The sequence below is a fragment of the Oculina patagonica genome, chromosome 8, assembly GCF_052425735.1.
Source record: "Oculina patagonica isolate OP01 chromosome 8, crgOcupat, whole genome shotgun sequence".
Classification (NCBI taxonomy): domain Eukaryota; kingdom Metazoa; phylum Cnidaria; class Anthozoa; order Scleractinia; family Oculinidae; genus Oculina; species Oculina patagonica.
In genome coordinates, this window is record NC_135765.1 from 11,188,216 (window position 1) to 11,207,187 (window position 18,972).

At 39.1% G+C, this 18,972-nt stretch overlaps 1 protein-coding gene and 1 pseudogene across 3 annotated transcripts in view; both read right to left on the reverse strand.

Annotated features, from left to right (window-relative positions):
• The window catches only part of LOC144662660 (uncharacterized), a 64,398-nt pseudogene that overhangs the window by 15,833 nt on the left and 29,593 nt on the right, over window positions 1-18,972 (reverse strand). The window lies entirely within an intron of this gene.
• LOC144662531 (uncharacterized) overlaps window positions 14,560-18,972 on the reverse strand; it is a 68,827-nt gene continuing 64,414 nt past the window's right edge. For both annotated transcript variants that reach the window (XM_078523357.1, XM_078523358.1), the window contains one exon: window positions 14,560-18,716. In XM_078523357.1, the coding sequence (XP_078379483.1) occupies window positions 15,877-18,716 (2,840 nt within the window). In that variant the 3' untranslated portion in view covers window positions 14,560-15,876. The remainder of the gene's footprint in view (window positions 18,717-18,972) is intronic.

An 18,972-nucleotide genomic window follows, 5' to 3' on the forward strand; every position in this document is an offset into this window, starting at 1 on the left:
ACACAAACAAAACCCTCTGGGGGTTTCTTGTGCTTAATTTCCCTGTTCAGCTCCAGGCTTAGAAAGAGTTCCAAGGCCAATGCCAGATCACAAAGCTCTACCAGAATTGTGTTACTTGCCCTTTGACAAGACCCCTACTGTTACTTCAAGTGGTTCGCGTGTCATGTTAAATACTTCATCTTCATTATTTATTACCGAGCTTAAAAATGTACCATCTTTATTACTACAAACTTGATTAATTCGATGATTGCGGGACGCGTGTCACTTATCAACCTAGTAAAATGGCCGAGCTCACAACGAGTCTCTCGTACCTCAGTTTTTCTTTGTCCCATGCTCGTGTCATGTTGAATACTTCATCTTCATTAAAAATGTTTTTGAACTGAAGCAGAAACAGTTTTTGCTTCCGGGAAAAATTTGTTTCCGCTACATATGCTTCCCGCTTGGCTAAACTGGAAACATTTGCCTCCGCAGCAATGTTTCCGCAACAATGTTTCCTAGTTTAGCCAGGCCTTAACAGTCATATTAATCTTTTTTGTTTAACTGAAACAATAAAAATATAGCCCTTTGAGCACTCAGAGGGCGTACGGGCGGTACGTCGCGAATCCTGCAATGAGCCACCGGATTGGTTCTGGTAGCGGGCGGAATTTTTGGATCTTGCACGCGGTCAACGAAATACTATCGGCATAACCTATCGCAAAATTATTAAAAGTAGGCAGAAGAATTTAAAATTTCCGTCTAAAAAATTCACAATATTGCTTGGTTGCCATTGTCAAGTGAATTGGAAAACAAGGCGTTGAATAAGGGACTTACGTAATATAAGGGTTTGTTGTAAATCAGCAAAATCGTTAAAAATATTCTGACGTACGGAAGCTATTTCAAAGTTGCTCTTCGAGGTGTTAATTTTGTACAAAAAACATAAAAAATGTTTGTTGTAAATCAGAAAAATCACTAAAAATATTCTGAAATACGGTAGCTCCTTTCAAAGTTGTTCTCCGAGTTGTAGCTTGTATGTCACTCATGATAGTGAACTGAAATTTCAATTTCCCTTTCCATTCTTGCGCTTAAGCTTGTTCTTTTTCTGCCTTTCGATGTTTTGTTTTGTTCCGAGACTTCTTGTGTGCTAGCTTTTTAAGTTTTATCATCTCCCAAAGAAGTGCAAGGTCGATCAAGTCATCGTCTTTGTACTCGTCTAGAGTCCGAATAGTTGTTTTGATTTGGCTTATATGACGCGCATCGGACAAAAGGATGTTTGAATTTCCAGAACTTCCCCATTCCCCATTTACCGGATTTGAGCTTCATGAAGTCATGGAATGACACGAGTCTGTGGGGTGAAGGTATGCAACAAGATCCAAACAAAATTTACAAGCGATTCTTCTTTATCAGCCATTAATGTGAAAACATCTCAAATGTTACATACTTTGTAGATATGCCAAAAGCTATTCTAGCGACTTTGATTTTGTTACAACATCCAAAATAACGTTAAAAGAGATTTTTACACTAACTCAGCAATGTTACAATATCGTAAAAAATGTTAACACAATGAAATAAAGAAATAAATACACTAAATGATAGAAATAGGTTTTGATTATGTATCCCTTTGAAGATTCAAAGTCGAATTCGAGTACTGCATGTTTTATAGAAGAAGTTCAACATCGGTGTTCTAATACTCGGAGTATTAGAACACTGTGTCCCGACAAAGGCAACGCCCTGAACATATAATAACTTTAATTATTATATAGCCACGAGTGTTTTACTGGAAAATAGACCACTCGTAAAATTCATACGAAACTGCATCCAGGACTGTAGTTGCGTATTTTCCATATCCTCACTAGTGAGGATATCGATGACGTTATTTCCCGCCTTTGCGCGGTTGTTTGTGCAAAGCTGCCAAACGCCGGTTGCCGAATGGCGAGTTATTGAGACGTCTATCGATTCGTGAAGTTCACTGAAGCCCAAAATACATCGTTAACTGAGGAGCAGGAAAATGCTAACATGAAGAAGAAAACTTCATGTGACTTGAAATTATTTAAGAGCTAGATTCTGAATTTTTCGACAATCGTACGACAGAAGCGGAATTTCAAAAAAAACTTATTTGCCCCAAATAAACCTCTTAGTAAACTATTTGCGTGATAAACATGTTTGAGAAAAATCGTTCTGCCGAAGGATTCCGGGATTCGGGATCTTTGCGGTACAAAAGCCGCTAGGAAGAATTATATTTAGGGACAAATCCACAAATAGTTACTATAAATAGAGAGAGTCAGAGCGAAAAACAGGCTTTATGGTTAATTCTCTCAGCGGAACAGTTTTTACGGGCCACCAGTAATATTTTTCATACACAGAGCCTGAAGAAAGGTTTAGCTTCAATGTGGTCTTTTTTTTTTTACTCCAAACAATATACCAGATCGCTTTTGACAATTTTCAAGTTAGCTAATATTCGCCCTGTCGTTTATAAGTTCTAGAAATGGGTCGGTTGTCGAAGATCGTAACTTTTCTTTAACGGAATATTTTCAAACAAAATATATCTGAAAATAAACTTTAAGATAGATATTTTACCAGCTATGGTAAAAGCAATATTTTATTCATTCGCTGCGCTCATTCGTAAAATATTGCTTTACCACTCGAAAATAAAATTCATATCTTCGCGCCGCCGTGTAATATCCTCTATTTGTACACGGTAAAAGGTTAAAGCTACTAAGCTTGTGGGGCCGTGTACAACCTAACATTTTTTTAAAAAAGATATATAAAATATTAAAAAAATTACAAAAACCTTCTTTAGATAAAAAATGTTATCGAGGTAGAAATGTATGACAAAACCAGTCTGTTGTAAAAAAAAAACACCGACAAATTTACAGGATTTACTTCATAACCAATTTTCACTAGGTACATTATTCGTTTTTGGTTGAAATTTACAACTGAATAAAAATACAGCTTTTAATTTAATCTAATAATATCTATTGACCTTAACAATAAATTAAACTACGCTATACTACTCTAAATACAGTCTCAGCGTTGTGTTGATTTTCATTGTCTCCGCAAGTGAAGCAGCACCAGCATCATCAATTTTATTGGTATTCAAATACAACCTCTTTAGCGCTGTGTTGACTTTAATCGCCTCTGCAAGTGAAGCAGCGCCAGCATCAGCAATGTTATTGCGTTTCAAATACAACCGCTTTAGCGTTGTGTTGACTTTCATTGCCTCAGCAAGTGAAGCAGCGCCAGCATCAGCAATGTTATTGCTATTCAAAGACAACGCAGATAGTGTTGTGTTGACTTGAATCGCCTCAGCAAGTGAAGCAGCGCCAGCATCAGCAATGTTATTGCTATCCAAAGACAACGAATCCAGTGCTGTGTTGACTTTAATTGCCTTAGCAAGTGAAGCAGCACCAGCATCAGCAATGTTATTGCTATCCAAATCCAACCTCTCCAGCGTTGTGTTGACTTTAACTGCCTCAGCAAGTGAAGCAGCGCCAGCATCAGCAATGTTATTGCTATCCAAACACAACGACATCAGTGTTGTGTTGACTTTAATTGCATCAGCAAGTGCAGCAACGCCAGCATCAGCAATTTTATTGCTATTCAAAGACAACATCTTCAGTGTTGTGTTGACTTTAATTGCATCAGCAAGTAAAGCAGCGCCAGCATCAGCAATGTTATTACTATTCAAATGCAACATCTTCAGTGTTGTGCTGACTTTAATTGCCTCAGCAAGTGAAGCAGCGCCAGCATCAGCAATGTTATTGCTATTCAAAAACAACGTCGTCAGTGTTGTGTTGACTTTAATTGCCTCAGCAAGTGAAGCAGCGCCAGCATCAGCAATGTATTTGCTATTCAAAGACAACGTTGTCAGTGTGGTGTTGATTTTAATTACATCAGCAAGTGAAGCAGCGCCAGCATCACCAATGTTGCCAAAAAAACTTAAACTTTTCAGTGTGGTGTTGACTTTAATTACTTCAGCGAGGGTAGCAGCATGAGTCCATCCAAGGCGTGTAGAAATATGTTGAAGTTTAAGACACGAACTGAAAACTTGTGCTAATGTCACACAAACATCATTTTTTGCTCTTTTACATTCAGTGATGCACTCCAATGCAACATCTACGCTATCGTGGCCATGTTTGTTCACTTGTGTTGTTATACTTGCCATAAGAGCCACTGCTGTTTCTTTACATTGCGCTGATACAATGCCGCAAGAAAACGGAAGCACTTGTTTTAGCTCATTGAAATATCTGGTGTCGGAAACTAGGTGGTCAGGAGTAATTTCTTCATTAAGAAGCTGACAACTAAGATAGAATCCAGCGAAAAACTCTTGGAAGCTCTTGTGTAGAAAAGCGTAGCGTCGACACGGTCTTAATTTGCTACCACCGGGCTGCCTTGACAAGAATCCGAATCCAGTTAAGTCATTTTTATGACCTGCAAACTTACTTTCTTCAAAATCTAAGTTTTCTTCAAGTAAACCATTCAATGCTATCCAGCCAAGGTGATTTAATTGGGTTTTGTATAATTCAGTTAGTTTCTCGCTGGTTTCTGATAATCCTTTCTTTTTTCTGTATCTTCTCAGAACACACTCTGTTATTTCTAGGTATAGTTCAGTTCTACTTTCTGGGAGAATGCCTTGAAATTCCTCACACAGAAGGCAAAGAAGTGCCGTGTTTAGAGGATTTGCGGTCATTTCTTTTAGGATTTTATCCTTTGTCAGTTTGGACAAGAGCTTTTGCGCCAAATCCTCCTTGCATATGGCTTTGAAGTACTTGTAGATGAACCCTTTTGCATCTTCTTCAGTGAATCCTTCAATCTCCAATAGGACGTCAAAGAATTTTCTAACCTTCATTCCAGCCTCCTTCCGTGCTGTAACAACTAAGTGGCACTTTGGAAGCTCACTTCCCTCAATGATTTTCAAAACCATTCGCAGTTTACTCGCGGGTAATTCATCCAATCCATCGAGTACCAGCAAAACGCTTGACTGATTGTGGTCAATAAAATCGCGGAATTTTTCTTTGATGCCTTCTCGTGGGGGCAGAAGTTGGTCGTCAATGGCCTCCCATAGGTCAGACTTGATATCACGGCATCTTAACAACAACACTGTTTCGAACATTGGAAAGCAATCCCCTGCTTCTTGCTTTTCTGTTGCCCAGTCATAAACGAGCTTTTTGCAGAAAGTCGTCTTTCCGAAACCAGGCTTCCCCTCAATTAACACTGCTCTTGGCTCTGAACATTTGTTTTTCTCATTCATTCTCGGTTTGAAGATGGCAGACATGTTGACCATTTCGTCAGTGGTTTTTCCTGTTGTTTGGTCCTTGTTGATAATTTTTAGTCTGGTATAAATGTCATTAAGATGAACGTGAAACTCCTCCTCGCACCAAGGAAATGGTGACAGCCGTCCATCACGGGATTTGTATCGTTGGCGAATTCCGTCAATAACCCCAGATAGATCAAAAGAGCCTAGAAGTAAAATATGTTTACAATTACTCTTTATATAATTTAGAAATGTTGTCTGTGCGAGTTATTACACAGGCAACGTTAATTTATTCACGTGTTCGGTTTCAGTACCGGACCTGTTATTTCATTGACTTATAAAATAAATTTCAATGGTAAATATTATTCACGTAGTTAAAACCTAGATTTGGATGTGAAAATTAAAACCTGAATTACCGTAATTACTCTTTTTAGCCCACCCCTCCCCCTTTTATGTCCTCCCAACTCTAATCAGCACCCCCGGCCCGGAAGTTCAATTTCTAAGTGACCCTCCCCCACCTCTTAATGGTAAATCACGATAGTTTACTAACAAGGAAACAAGGAAAGTTTATTAATGTTATTAATCCACAATATTTACCAGACTGTTCACTGCCCTCTATTTTCTTGTATTTTTCTTCAATCGGTCGTTGAATTAAAAAAAAAAAAGAATTTCAAGAGAATTGGACGCCAGCGCAAAACGTAAAAATGTGTTCCCAAACAGCAATAAGAAATGATACACTTTGATATATCATTTGAAATTAGCCCACATCTGTATTCGCATTTCACACGCCCGCAGTCATTAAAATTTAAATCTTTCTGAGAAAACAAAACTTTGGTTCGACGTCTTTCTTAGCAACGGATTGATTGACATAGAGAAGTAAATTGTCACTTTCTCCTAAACGAGTCTGGTGACCTATCAATTTTTTCTCATATTTTGGGTGTAGCGATCAAATCCTTTCTGTAAAATGAAAACAGATCAATTCCTATGTTTGAAAAATAAATTATTGCTAAAAAAAAGTGTACTTTGCCAGTACTCGCAGAGGAATTTTAAAAGAATTATATGGAATATACATGGTCTTCCTGCTCCTAAACGAATCTGGTGACCCCCCTTTTTTATTTCAATATTTATGTTCCCTTAAAGTAATAAACCAGTAGGCGAAGTGTGGTTAAAAAATTGTGTTCAGTTCTATTTCAGGGTAATGACCTTAAGGCGTGCGTCAAAGGTTACGTTATTTTTAGGATTTATACTCTAACTCTTGACTAAGCAGCCCCCAATATCTTCATCAGTTCCTGTAAACTTGTGTTTATATTTGTTAATCTCTTCTGCGACTGACCTCTATCTTTGTTCTCCTCTAATGAAGACGTCAAGGTGTCAAGCTTTTCTTTCATCTCTCTGATGCTTTCTAAAGAATAAAAATTTACTTTTCTTTAAGCTCATTTAGACAAGCAAAAATTAATTGATTGATTAATTAATTTATTTATTTATTTATTTATTTCTAGTATTTGGTACGTGATATATCGAATGTGTCATAGATGTGTAGAATCATATTAAATCTTTCACATACAAGAAAGGTTTCTGACGAAACATATTAATCAATTAATGAATGTTTTGCATTTTGTATTTTGTACATGAAAAATCGAATGTGCCATAGATGCATAGAACCAACTTTAATCTTTTACCAAGGTAGTCAATTGCCAACGAAATATCGGGGGCACGTTTGAAGTGGGGGATTTCCGAGTAGAATAGAATAGAATAGAATAGAATAGAATAGAATAGAATAGAATAGAATAGAATAGAATAGAATAGAATAGAATAGAATAGAATAGAATAGAATAGAATAGAATAGAATAGAATGGAATGGAACGGAACGGAATGAAATGGAATGGAATGGAATAGAATTAAAGCCCTGGCCAAAGGGTAAGGCAAGTGGACGCAAGTAATCGCAAGTTGAACTTGCGTACAAACTTGCGTTGGCTGGCCAAACGGACTCGCAAGTGCACGCTAGTTGTCAAAAAGCCATTTCAATGCAACTGCGCGCGCTGCAATTCGGTACTTGAAGTAAACAGCTAGACTTGCGTTGAGTTGCATTTAGTAGCCAAACGGTGCGTCCGTTTGGCCAAGCCTTAACGTATCAGTACCACATAGCCTGGGGAAATCCCAGGCTATGTGGTACTATATTGGGGACATTTTTGTGGCTAAGGGCTTTTACATCCAAATTTCGTTTCTTAACCTGTTCCAGGCTCTTGTCTCTTTTTCCGCACAGTGTTAGGCCCCTTAACACCAACAGAATATCCACTCATCTATTATAGAGCTACTTCAAATCGTTTGTTGCTGGATTATTTGTAAACATGGCATTTTGTTTTTATTTTGAATGTCTTCTGTGACAAAGAATCGAAATAGTGTTCATGTTACCTTCCATCTCTTCAAGTTTGTCCTTAATGCTGTCATCGTCTCTCTTCCATCGTTTCATCAGTTCACGATAATTTTCCTCAATAACAGGATCCATGCAATCGTGTTCAAGGTTGTCGATGTATGCTCTATAACTTGGTCCTCCCAATCTTACCAGGGCCTCTCGGATTTCCGGCCAGTAAGCGTTGAAATTTGTATCATCAACAGAGGCTTGATTGGCATGGCCGTATACAGTGTTTCTGTAATACTTCACTCGGGCGATGTCATCTGCAATGCTTGTGTCTGCTGGTGAAGGAAGAGCATCCCAGCCAAAGACAGGAGGACTCAAACCACATATATTTCTAAGCAGCACCGTTAGGAGGGTTATATCAAAGCTGGCTGATGATACAGACGAAGGGACAGGAGGGTACAGCTTTCCCCATTGTGTAGAATTAATGACTTTCTTTCTCCCTCTATAAAGTGACTGCAGCGTAGCATAATGCACCGAATGACTGGCTAAAACTGCATGCAGAGTCGCTGGTGGATTTATTTTATCAAATGTGTCTCTCAGGGCTTGTGATCCCACATCCACCAAGAGACGGCACAGCCGGGCGTAGTTGGTCGTATCCTTGGTGGACGCAAAGGGTGATGGAGGAGAAGCCATGCATGGACTGGTCACCAGTTAAACCTGAAAACAATTTTATTTTGAGTTGATATATTAAGGCAAAAACTGCTGATACAAGTAGACTAAACATCACCATGGGAACAGGAAACGCAAAGTAAACCTCTCCTGTTTTCTTCCTCCGACCACCGATTAAAGCTACATTTAAAAGTACTACCATTACTAACAAAGAGACAAATGTCACCATCTAGTAAAATAAACGATGAGAGCATTACATTAGAACATTTGGTAAGTCCATCCAGCCGAAACATTTTGGTTGTCCCTACGCCCGCCTGTACGTACGAACGGAAAAGGACTGGGGACAACTTGCCCTTGAGTCCTACGCGAGTTATTTTAGTTGTCCAAAATTCCCGACCAGATTAACCGAACGGAAAATGCGCTTACCATTAACTTTTAACTACCACTTTCAGGCCTTTCGCCAGTTTCGACCAGTACGCGCAACAAGCAACATCAGTTCCAGTTGCTCCGAGTAAATCCTGGTAAATGAAACACGCCAAATCTCACTCGGATTTTCCGTTCAGCGTTTTTGCTTACCATTTGCCTAAACTGTGACCAACCGGTTTCCTCGTGTAAATGTTAATCAACCCATGTCTTCGTAAATATTTCTCGCTCTGTTACATCTAAAGATTGCTACATCGTGGAAAGCTAGGACAACTGATTTCGGTTGACGGAAAGATCCGAAGTAATTGCGGAGATGAACGTGATATATTGTATACAAGTCAAATAGAGCGAGGTAGAGGCATTGTATGCTCTCACGACTGACCAAGACTAGAAAATAATTGAGCTGAAATAACTGTGAGCTAAGAGCCCATCAACCTCACTGACATTAGGATAAAGTAAACTGTCAAAAGCTTCTCGGATGACTAAAAGAAAGATGTTGATCTTTCCAGATAATACACATGTGGGTGGTTATAAGATTACTATTACGAAAAACTGCGGCCTCGTCTCCGATATTTATTGAGCTGGTTTGAAAGCTTTGTAACGCTCAATTGAGAAGCGTTTTCCAAAAATGAGGTAACAAACTTAACTTAGTACACTCTAAAAATTCTAATTTAGAGTGTGCACTCACAAGTTACATTTTATTGCCTGATTATTTATAAGCTTACTTTATGAACGAAGTTTTGTCGGTTTTCGGATCTTCCCGTAAGACATTTTCCCAGCATGCTCTCGTTTCACGTGACATAAGTGACATTGCCACGCTTATCTTTAACTTTATCTTCAACTTGCAATCATTGGGGCGGTAGTCAGCGGATACCTCTAAGGCGCATGAGTAGATCCTCTCATTCTGAACTTGCCAAAACAATTTGTATAGGTAATCGCATGATTTCGAGTGCAATTTAGGATAAATTCGCACAAGTAAATTTTTCAAAGGCTAACCAAATTGCACAAGCCCGTAGGGCGAGTGCAATTTGTAGTCTTTGAAAAATTTACGAGTGCTGATTTATCCCAAATTGTACGAGAAAAATCATGTAATTACTTGTTAATAATACACATACAAAAATTTCACTTGAAGTGGATGACAAACAAAACGTGTTCAGTGGCTTACCTTTCCGATTCGTACTTAAACATAACGCAGTTGCCGGGCTTTGTAAAATCCAGATACCGCTAGGGAATTTTAAAGTTCTTTGTCATGCATTATCAGGTGCTTTTATCCTCATTCAGTTGTATTGGTTTGGGCTGAAATGTCCAACTTCAATTCACGCTTGCAATCTTTCTTCTTTAAAGAAAATCCAAGATTGGCAGCTTTCCGTAGTTTCGTAAAGCCTCTCTTGTGCTGTACAAACGTCTAATCAGTACTTTGGTTTATATACTTATAACTTTCGTTAAATCGGTCAAACCTTTCATGAATCGTTATGTTTTTGCACGATTTTTGCTCTCTCAAACACTCCGACATGGGCCGCCATTTTGTTTTGGCGCGCTTTCCGACTTTCCTGTCAATCAATTTAATTTCAACTTTCTGTACTCAATTTCAACTTTTTGCACTCAATTTCAACTTTCTGCACTGTTTGGGATTAAGTGACGTGCTCTCAGCCAATGAGCATGCAACAACAACAACATGGCGGCTAGTGGGAGAGTTTGTGGTATATTTATTTGCATTTCAGTGCTAAAAAGTAGCACGACATCGCAAAATTCCGTGTTGTTATAACTACGCAAGGACGACAATATTTTAGGATTAAAACAATTTGTTTACATTTTTAGCGAAGATAGTTCTGTCCCCTTTTCAATCACTGAGTCGACGGCATCGTCATCTTATGTGCAAATAACTAAAAATATTGCGACGAAATCTTTTTCTTCAATATCACGCTTTCGTAGACTTCGTACAGCCGACAATACAGTATCTTCACACTTTAGTTATTACACGCATGATATTTTATACTGTCGATTGATAAATGACTACATATTGATAAAGATGCCACGCCCGGGGGGGCACTCCCTATATTGGCCTATACGGGGAGGCTCCGCCCGAAAGGGGTACCTTTTTCATGCTTCAAGTATATAAAAGGGTAGAAATTTCACAAGGTAAGGTAAGGGTTGGGATATTGCTAATTTAGGTATTTGAAAAGGCCTTTAATTAAAATATTTCGAACAGACGCACCTTATGGAGGTATCATTTAAATTTATTAAGCGCTACATAAAAATGGCATCAAGACTTCCTGTTTTAGGCATTTGTCCTGTCTTTTCGGTATATGAAAGGGGTATCTTTTTTTAGTAAAAGGTATACGAAAGGGGTGCCTTTTCTGTCAAAATGGTATATAAAAGGGTAAGGGGTTGGACTTCGGGGCGGAGCCTCCCCATACAAAATGCTTTTGAGTAGTCCCCCCCCCCCCCTTCTACTGAATCCAGATTTAGGCTTTAAAAAAAATGAGGTGCACTATTAAATTCGACATCTTCAAGCCAAAGCATTTCGAGGCATTTCTGCTTTGGAACACTTGAAAACTTTGTTTCACTTTCAATGCGTCAATGCACATTCTAGTCAGTCCTTTGGCTTTATCTTTCGTTTTCACTTCCGCTTTCAGACTTGTTAAGAAATTGTTCACTGCCCTGCTTACGATGCATGGCTGCTAAGTGACGATGCATCCACATTAAAATTAAATTCACCACCAAAAATCAATTTCAGCAACTGATAAGCTCTCCCTTGCTTTGACCAGCAATGCCATAAGTGTGCTAACGTTTGCCGTTGCATGTGCTAAAACCCGAAACAACGAAACTAAAGCACCAAAACGACCGAAACGGAACTGCCGAAACAACCTAAACCGCCGGAACGAGCGAAAAGAAACAAAATCACCGAAACAAGCGAAACCCATTTCCATTTATATTTCAGACTAATCAGATACTCCGCTTAGCCTCCAGTTCCGTTCAGTCCTGTGGTTCCACTTATTTGGTTGCTTTCGTTTCGTTGTTTCGTGTTTTGGTACATGCGATGTTTCATTATTTCTGATCCAACGCGTAGTGTACACGTCCTGCTTACCTTCTTCATATATATTTTCCTTCGAATGAAAATGTTTCCCTTCAATCGCAGTTACCAAGATACAACTGTTTCCCTGGCCTCAAAACGGGATGTGTGTCACCCTGCATAAAACAAACAAAACTTTCGTTAGATCGAGATAAAAATGTTCCTACAGTTTACTGATAACGTGTCCGGAAAAACGTACTTACGCGAAGCGAATAAGTCAATGTTGTTTCCCTTACCTGTGTTTTCAGTAACCTAAAAGTTTCTTGTTTTTCTTTTCTGCTGTGACGGGCTTAAGGAACTTAAGCAACCCGTTTCATGTTCGCTGGAACACTAAAGGCTTCTCCACGGCCAGGTGTTTCTATTGGCGGCTAAGATCACTGCAAATTTACATAATTCCAGACGTCACGCCAACTTAAAAGACAAACATACTCAAACTGTTCTAGGAACTCCTTTATCTAATAACAATGACGTTTATTGTCACCAGAAGACAGTGCGAAAGTTTTTTTAAAGAACGAGAGTAGCCTGAACGGGCCGGGGGGGGGGGGGGGGGGATTAATGGAAGCTTTAGAGGATTGGTGATTTCTCACTTTACGGTCTAAGACTCGGGTGCAACCTGATACCCCAATGATCGCAAAAGGGGGACAGAGGAAGAGACAAGGAGAAGGCATATTCCTCCTCTTTCACATGGTTACAAAAAAAGCTTCGAGTTGCCGGGGTCAATCAAAAAAGGGCGGTACGTAGAGTCAGCCTTACTACAATGAAGACAGGCTTGGTCATTTGCGATCCCATAAAAATATATTTTTTTTATATAAGTGATTATCTTATGCAACAGTTTATAACAAAATTCTCGCAGTTTGGTTTCTTTTTACAGTTAATTTATTAGGCCAAATAATTTTTCCAGTCAATTGCAACTTACATTGTATTTCTTCGTATTCTTCATAGGCCGGGAACTTACCAGTGTATTCATGGAGCAAGTCATGTATTACAAGAATCCCCTTTTCCAACCAATCCCTGTAGATAACCGTGTTATCACCAATCATGATTTTCATATTAATAAACAGAATAAAACCTTGGCCTACATTATGACAATATGTCTTTTTGATATCCGCAAAATATAAAAGAACTTGCTTGTAAAAAGGACGTATTTCAGTCTGGTCGAGTCATTTTTGATCATAATTACAGCGTAGATTAAGCCCACCGTATTTTTTGTAACACTTTGTCAACATTTGGCACCCGAAACCCACCTTCTGAATCCAGTATATACATTATCTCCCTGTTGGTGTTTATTAAAATTAAAGCCTTCACACACTAGAACTTTAGTTGTCGACATCTTAATGTTATCGCCAACGAAAAAAAACGTAGTGTGTGACACGAGATGTCAAAAACTAATCACTGAATTTGTATTTATCGACAACTAAGGAGTTTTCCTTTTCAAAAAGGGAACGACTTAGTCGTCGACATTAAATAGTTGTGCGGCAAGAACTACGTTTTGGAAACCCAGTTAAATAGGTTTTCGGGATCGGGGATTTGATTTATTCGAAGGCCGAAATCCGAGAATTTAGATGGAAAAGTGAGCGAGATTCATGATTGAAATTATAACCTGGAACGAAAGAATTGTGTTGCCTACAACCCGGTTTGAATAACTAACAAAACCTACTATTTTCTTTGTCGGAGACTGGGCTATGCGGAATTAACTTCCCCTTATTAGCTTCCACACTTCCGGGCCATTTCATTTTATAAAAACTCTCCCCCCCCCTTTTTCCATTCCCCCTAGGAAAAAATGATCAAAGAGCCGACATATTAACTCAGTAATGAAAGTACTGAGCTCGGTTGGGTTAGTTGACAGCACGAATAGCTTATTACAAATTTGGAGCCGAGGGAGATTTAAGGCTAAGCTACTAGCCAAGCGTACAGAATTTTTATCTGAAATAGTCGTCAATGCTGTTTGGATGCAGCCTTTTCTACCTCGACAGAACCACCCAAAGAAAGACTCTATCGTCTCGGCCTTCCACGACGGTCTTAATTGCACTGAGCTAAAGATTCCATTTATTTTTGAAACTGAGAATAAACCGTATTGCTATTATTGTCTCACATCACGAGAAGAAACAGAACTGATCAGCACAGCCTTCACCCTCTCAAATGGTGCATCTAACGGCCTTCCGAGCATAGCAGATAGAGAATCTAAAGAAATTCAACATATCACGAACACTTTAAAAGCCAATGGCTTCCCCAGTTTTATCGATAATCTGCAACATTCTGAAGACCAAAAACCGCCCACAGAAACTATCCCCACGCCGGACGAATGAAACGGTATGTCTGTCGAGAAGCTTCCAGTGAGCCGATCAATAAAAAATACGCCTTTATTTCGTTTCCATCCCTTACATCAGTGGTCTCACCGAGTCACTTACAAGACTACTTCGCAATACCGGAATTCGAGTCATCAGTAAACCTCACAAACCCCTTCAACAAGAAATTACTTAACCAAATTTCAGGCCACCCATAACTTCCACTGAGCCAACATTGTCAGCTGTTGTCTATAAGATCCCATGTGCCGATTGCTCTAGGAACTATATAGGTTACACCCGGAGATGTTTTTTAACTCGAAAAATAAACACTAAAATGTCTAGAACTGTTTTATTGAAAGATCCAGCAATCACTTAATTGATCAAGAGTAATCGATAAAGGAGACTACTGGCCGCGTACGAAAAACTTTTGAGTCATGGCATACTGCCATTACAACTTATGCGGACAATAACTCCAAGCAGCTCCCCCGACAATACTCAGATTCTTTAAAAACAATGAACATTTTAATTAGCATTTTATAATATTTCTTTATTAGCATTTTCTCGTTTTTGTCACTTCCTTTTTGTATATTCTTATTTTTCAGATTTTTTCGTGTATATATTCTTACATTCTTGACATTTCTAACATTCGACAAAGGCTGCAGTCTGGCAGCCGAAAGTTCAGTGTTTTACAATTTTTTAGCCAGAGAACGTTTTTTTAAAAAAAAAATTAAAAATATCAAGATAAATATTGGACTTGAAATCAAGTGATCATTTTAACAATTATTGTAAAGCAAATCAACATTTGAAAACATTTACCGCTCTGTGGCGTTCTCCTTAGTCATATATTTTTATTTGAAGTCCGCAGTTCGCTTTAAGTGTTCGAGCCTTGTTGAACACCCGTGGGGTGTGGGAGAGTACTCCCTCATTATAAGCAAAATAGGTATGTGTGGCTCAAAAAGGTATGGCTTTCTGGCCATTTTGGTCTGAAATAAGGTATAGATTACGAACATTTTGATCTGAAATGGGGTAAGCAATTAGGTGTATTTTTTAAAAAATACTAATAATTGTGCCAAGTGAAGGTTGTCTAATTTTTGCCATTCTTTAAGGAGCGACGAGATCAAGTTCAATTCACTGGTTTACACGAACGGCATCGGCGATACCGGATAAGACTGAAAAATTATGGACTTCAGTCAGCCCGTTAGTTGTAAATACGAAATAAATTTCCCTGTAGCAATTAAATTGCATTGAAGCTGTGACAGAGTCAACCAATCACAGAGAAGCCTGCCTGATTGTAGCAGACTTGTCTGTGATTGGTTCAAAATACAATAGGGAAGACCTGTAATCGAGCACTGGTGAGGGGCAAGGAACGCGAGCTCACAAAATGGCTGGGAAATCAAATCCAGCTTTCATCAAATCACTTTAAAACCGGTTATTACTTGAACAAGCTTTACGCATAAGAATGGATCAAGCACATCCTGTACTGCTAAGATCAGTGATCTCACTCAGGGGTACATTTAGCAATTTTTTCAAACATATAAAGTTTGATGAGTTTCTTTTTTCTAAAGAACAGCATTTACAATGTGTGCGAACAATCCGTAGATACTTCACTCTGTGGACGTCCAAGTCAGTAACAATTGATATGAAATGCTTTATATTCTTGAATTGGCCTTAGTAGTGGTAGTATCTCCGTAGAGTACGAATACTAGAAAGGTAGAAAATTTCAACGGCTTCAAGTGAAAATGACGTGATTGCTACGGCATGATTGCTAGTTCATTTAATGGCACCACTGTTTGAGAATTATAACTACATGTATTTTGCTCTTTTAGTTCTTTTGCCCTTACTGACGCCTTAGCCAGTTTAGAAGTACATCATCAGCAATGTCATTTTCCCGCACATCCAACCGTGTCAGACTTTTGTTCACTTCAAATGCCTCAGCAAGGAGAGCAACACCAATATCACCAATGTTATTGCGCCTCAAATCTAAGCATGTCAGTGTTGTGTTCACTTTTATAGCCTCAGCAAAGGAAGCAGCGCTAGCATCACCAATTAAGTTGTCCCACAAATCTAACTCTGTCAGCGTTGTGTTGTCCTTAATCGCTTCAGCAAGAGAAATAGCACCAACATCACCAATAGAATTATTTTCTAAATTCAACTCTGACAGTATTGAGTTGACTTTGATCGCCTCGGCAAGGAAAGTAGCACCTGCATCACCAATGTTATTTTCCTCCAAATTCAACTTTGTTAGTGTTGTGTTGACTTTAATTGCCTCAGCAAGGCAAGCAGTGCCAGCATCACCAATGTTATTTTCCTCCAAATCCAACTCTGTCAGCGTTGTGTTGAGTTTCATTGCGTTAGCAAGGGAAGAAGCGCCAGCATCACCAACGCTATTTCCAGTCAAATTCAATTTTGTCAGCTTTGTGTTGACTTTAATTGCCTCGGCAAGGGAAGAAGCGCCTGCAACAGCAATTACATTGTCCCACAACCCCAACGTTGTTAGCGTTGTGTTGATTTTAATTGCGTCAGCAAGGGAAGTCGCGCCAGCATCGCCAATGTCATTGTGCCACAAATGCAATACTGACAGTGTTTTGTTCACTTTAAGTGCCTCAGCAAGTAAAGTGGCGCCGCGGTCACTAATTTTATTTTTCCACAAATCCAACTTGGTCAACGATGTGTTGACTTTCATTGCCGCAGCAAGAAAAGTAGTGCCAGTATCACCAATGCTATTAAAACACAAATTCAACTCTGACAGTGTTTCGTTGACTTTTATTGCCTCAGCGAGGTACATTGCACCAGTAGCACCCACGTTATTGCACCCTAGTTGCAAGTTTGACAGCGTTTTGTTGACTTTAATTGCCTCTGCAAGGGAAGCAGCGCCAGCATCACCAATGTAATTGTTCCCCAAATGCAACTCTGACAGTGTCTTGTTCACTTTTATTGCCTCAGCAATGGAAGTAGCGCCAGCATCATCCACGCTATGTGTTCTTAAACTAAACTCTGAAAGTGTTTCATTGACTTTAATTGCCTCAGCAAGAAAAGCAACGCCAATATTGCTAATGTAATTCCCCCCTAAACTCAATCTAGTCATCGTTGAGTTGACTTTAATTGCCTCAGCAAGAAAAGCAACGCCAGTATCGCTAATGTAATTCTCCCCTAAACTCAATTCAGTCATCGTTGTGTTGACTTTAATTGCCTCAGCAAGAGAAGAAGCTTCAGCATCACCTAATATAAATTTGTGTCTGATCCAAATCTTTTTAAGTTCAAAATGTGACAAAAAAACTTGAAACAGTGTTACATGAACAGCACTATTTTCACTTTTACATTCGCTAATACAATCCAATGCGACATCCACGCTATCCAAACTCTCATGGTTGTTGACTTGCGCTGTTATACTTGCCATAAGAGCCACTGCGGTTTCTTCACATTGCGCTGATACAATACCAAATGAAAACAAAAGCACCTGTTTACGCTCACTGAAATATCTGGGGTCGGAAGCTAAATCGTCGGGAGTAATTTCTTTATTAAGAAGCTGACAATTAAGAAAGTAAGCTGCAAAGAACTCTTGAAAACTCTTGTGTAAAAAAGCGTAACGCCGACACGGTCTCAGTTTACTACCTCCGGGCTGCATTGACAAAAATCCGAATTCTGATAAATCACTTGCATACTTTCCAAGCTCACGTTCATCAAAGTCCAAGTCGCCTTCAAGCAACCGACTCAATGCTATCCAGCCAAGGTGTCTTAGCTGAGTCTTGTACACTTCAATGAGGTCCTCGTTGGTTTCCGATAACCCTTTCCTCTTTCTGTATCTTCTCAGGACACAGTTTGTTATTTCCAGGTACAGTTGAGTTCTACTTTTTGGAAAATTTCCCTGAAATTCTTCGCAGACAAGGCAAAGAAGAGCAGTGTTTAAAGGATTTTTCATCATACTTTTTAGGTTTTCATCTTTATCCAGCTTGAACAAGAGACTAAAAGCTAAATCCCACCTGTTGGTAAAGTACTTGAAGATGAACTTTTCTGCGTCATTTTCAGTAAATCCTTCGATCTCCAAAATGGAGTCACAGTATTTTCTTACCTTTATTCCAGCCTCGTGTCGAGCTGTGGCAACTAGGTGACATTTTGGTAGTACTCTTCCCTGAATGAGTTCTGAATACACTGGCAGTTTACCAGCGGGTAGCTCATCCAATCCATCGAGTAAAAGCAAAACTCTTGACTGATTGCGGCGAATGAAATTGAAGAATCTTTCTCTGGCACATTCTTGGATATCCCTGGGAAGAAGCTGATCATCAATGGCCTCCCAAACGTTAAACTTGATATCACGACATTTCAGCAACAACACTATTTCGAATCTTGGGAAACTATCTTCTGCTTCCTGCTTTCCTGTAGCCCAGTCATAAACAAGCTTTTTGCAGTAAGTCGTTTTTCCCATACCAGGATTTCCTTCAATTAACACTGTTCTTGGCTGTAGGCATTTTTCATGCGGTTTGAAGATAGCAGACATGTTGACGATTTCGTCAGTGGCTGTTCCTCTTGTTTTCTTCCTGCTGATCATTTTGAGTCTGGTAAAAATATCATTAAGATGAAAGTGAAACTCCTCGCACCAAGGAAATGGTGACAGCCACCCTTCACGGGTTTCGTAGAGTTGGCGAATTCCTTCAATAAGCTCGGATGGGTCAAAAGGATCTAGAAATATATTATTATATCATTAACACAATCGTTATATGAATGGGCTTGTTGCCCAACATTAGTGACCTTAAATCATAATGCTATCTGGAAGCTTCTCTTTTATTCGGTTTCAGTTTGTCTGACCTGGCTAATAAAAAATGTATCAACGGTTAACGTAATCCACGCATTTTGAACCAAGATCAGGACAGATTATTCGAATTAGAATATATAACAATTTATGTATCCTCTTAAATAAAAGGCTTCTTTAAACCAC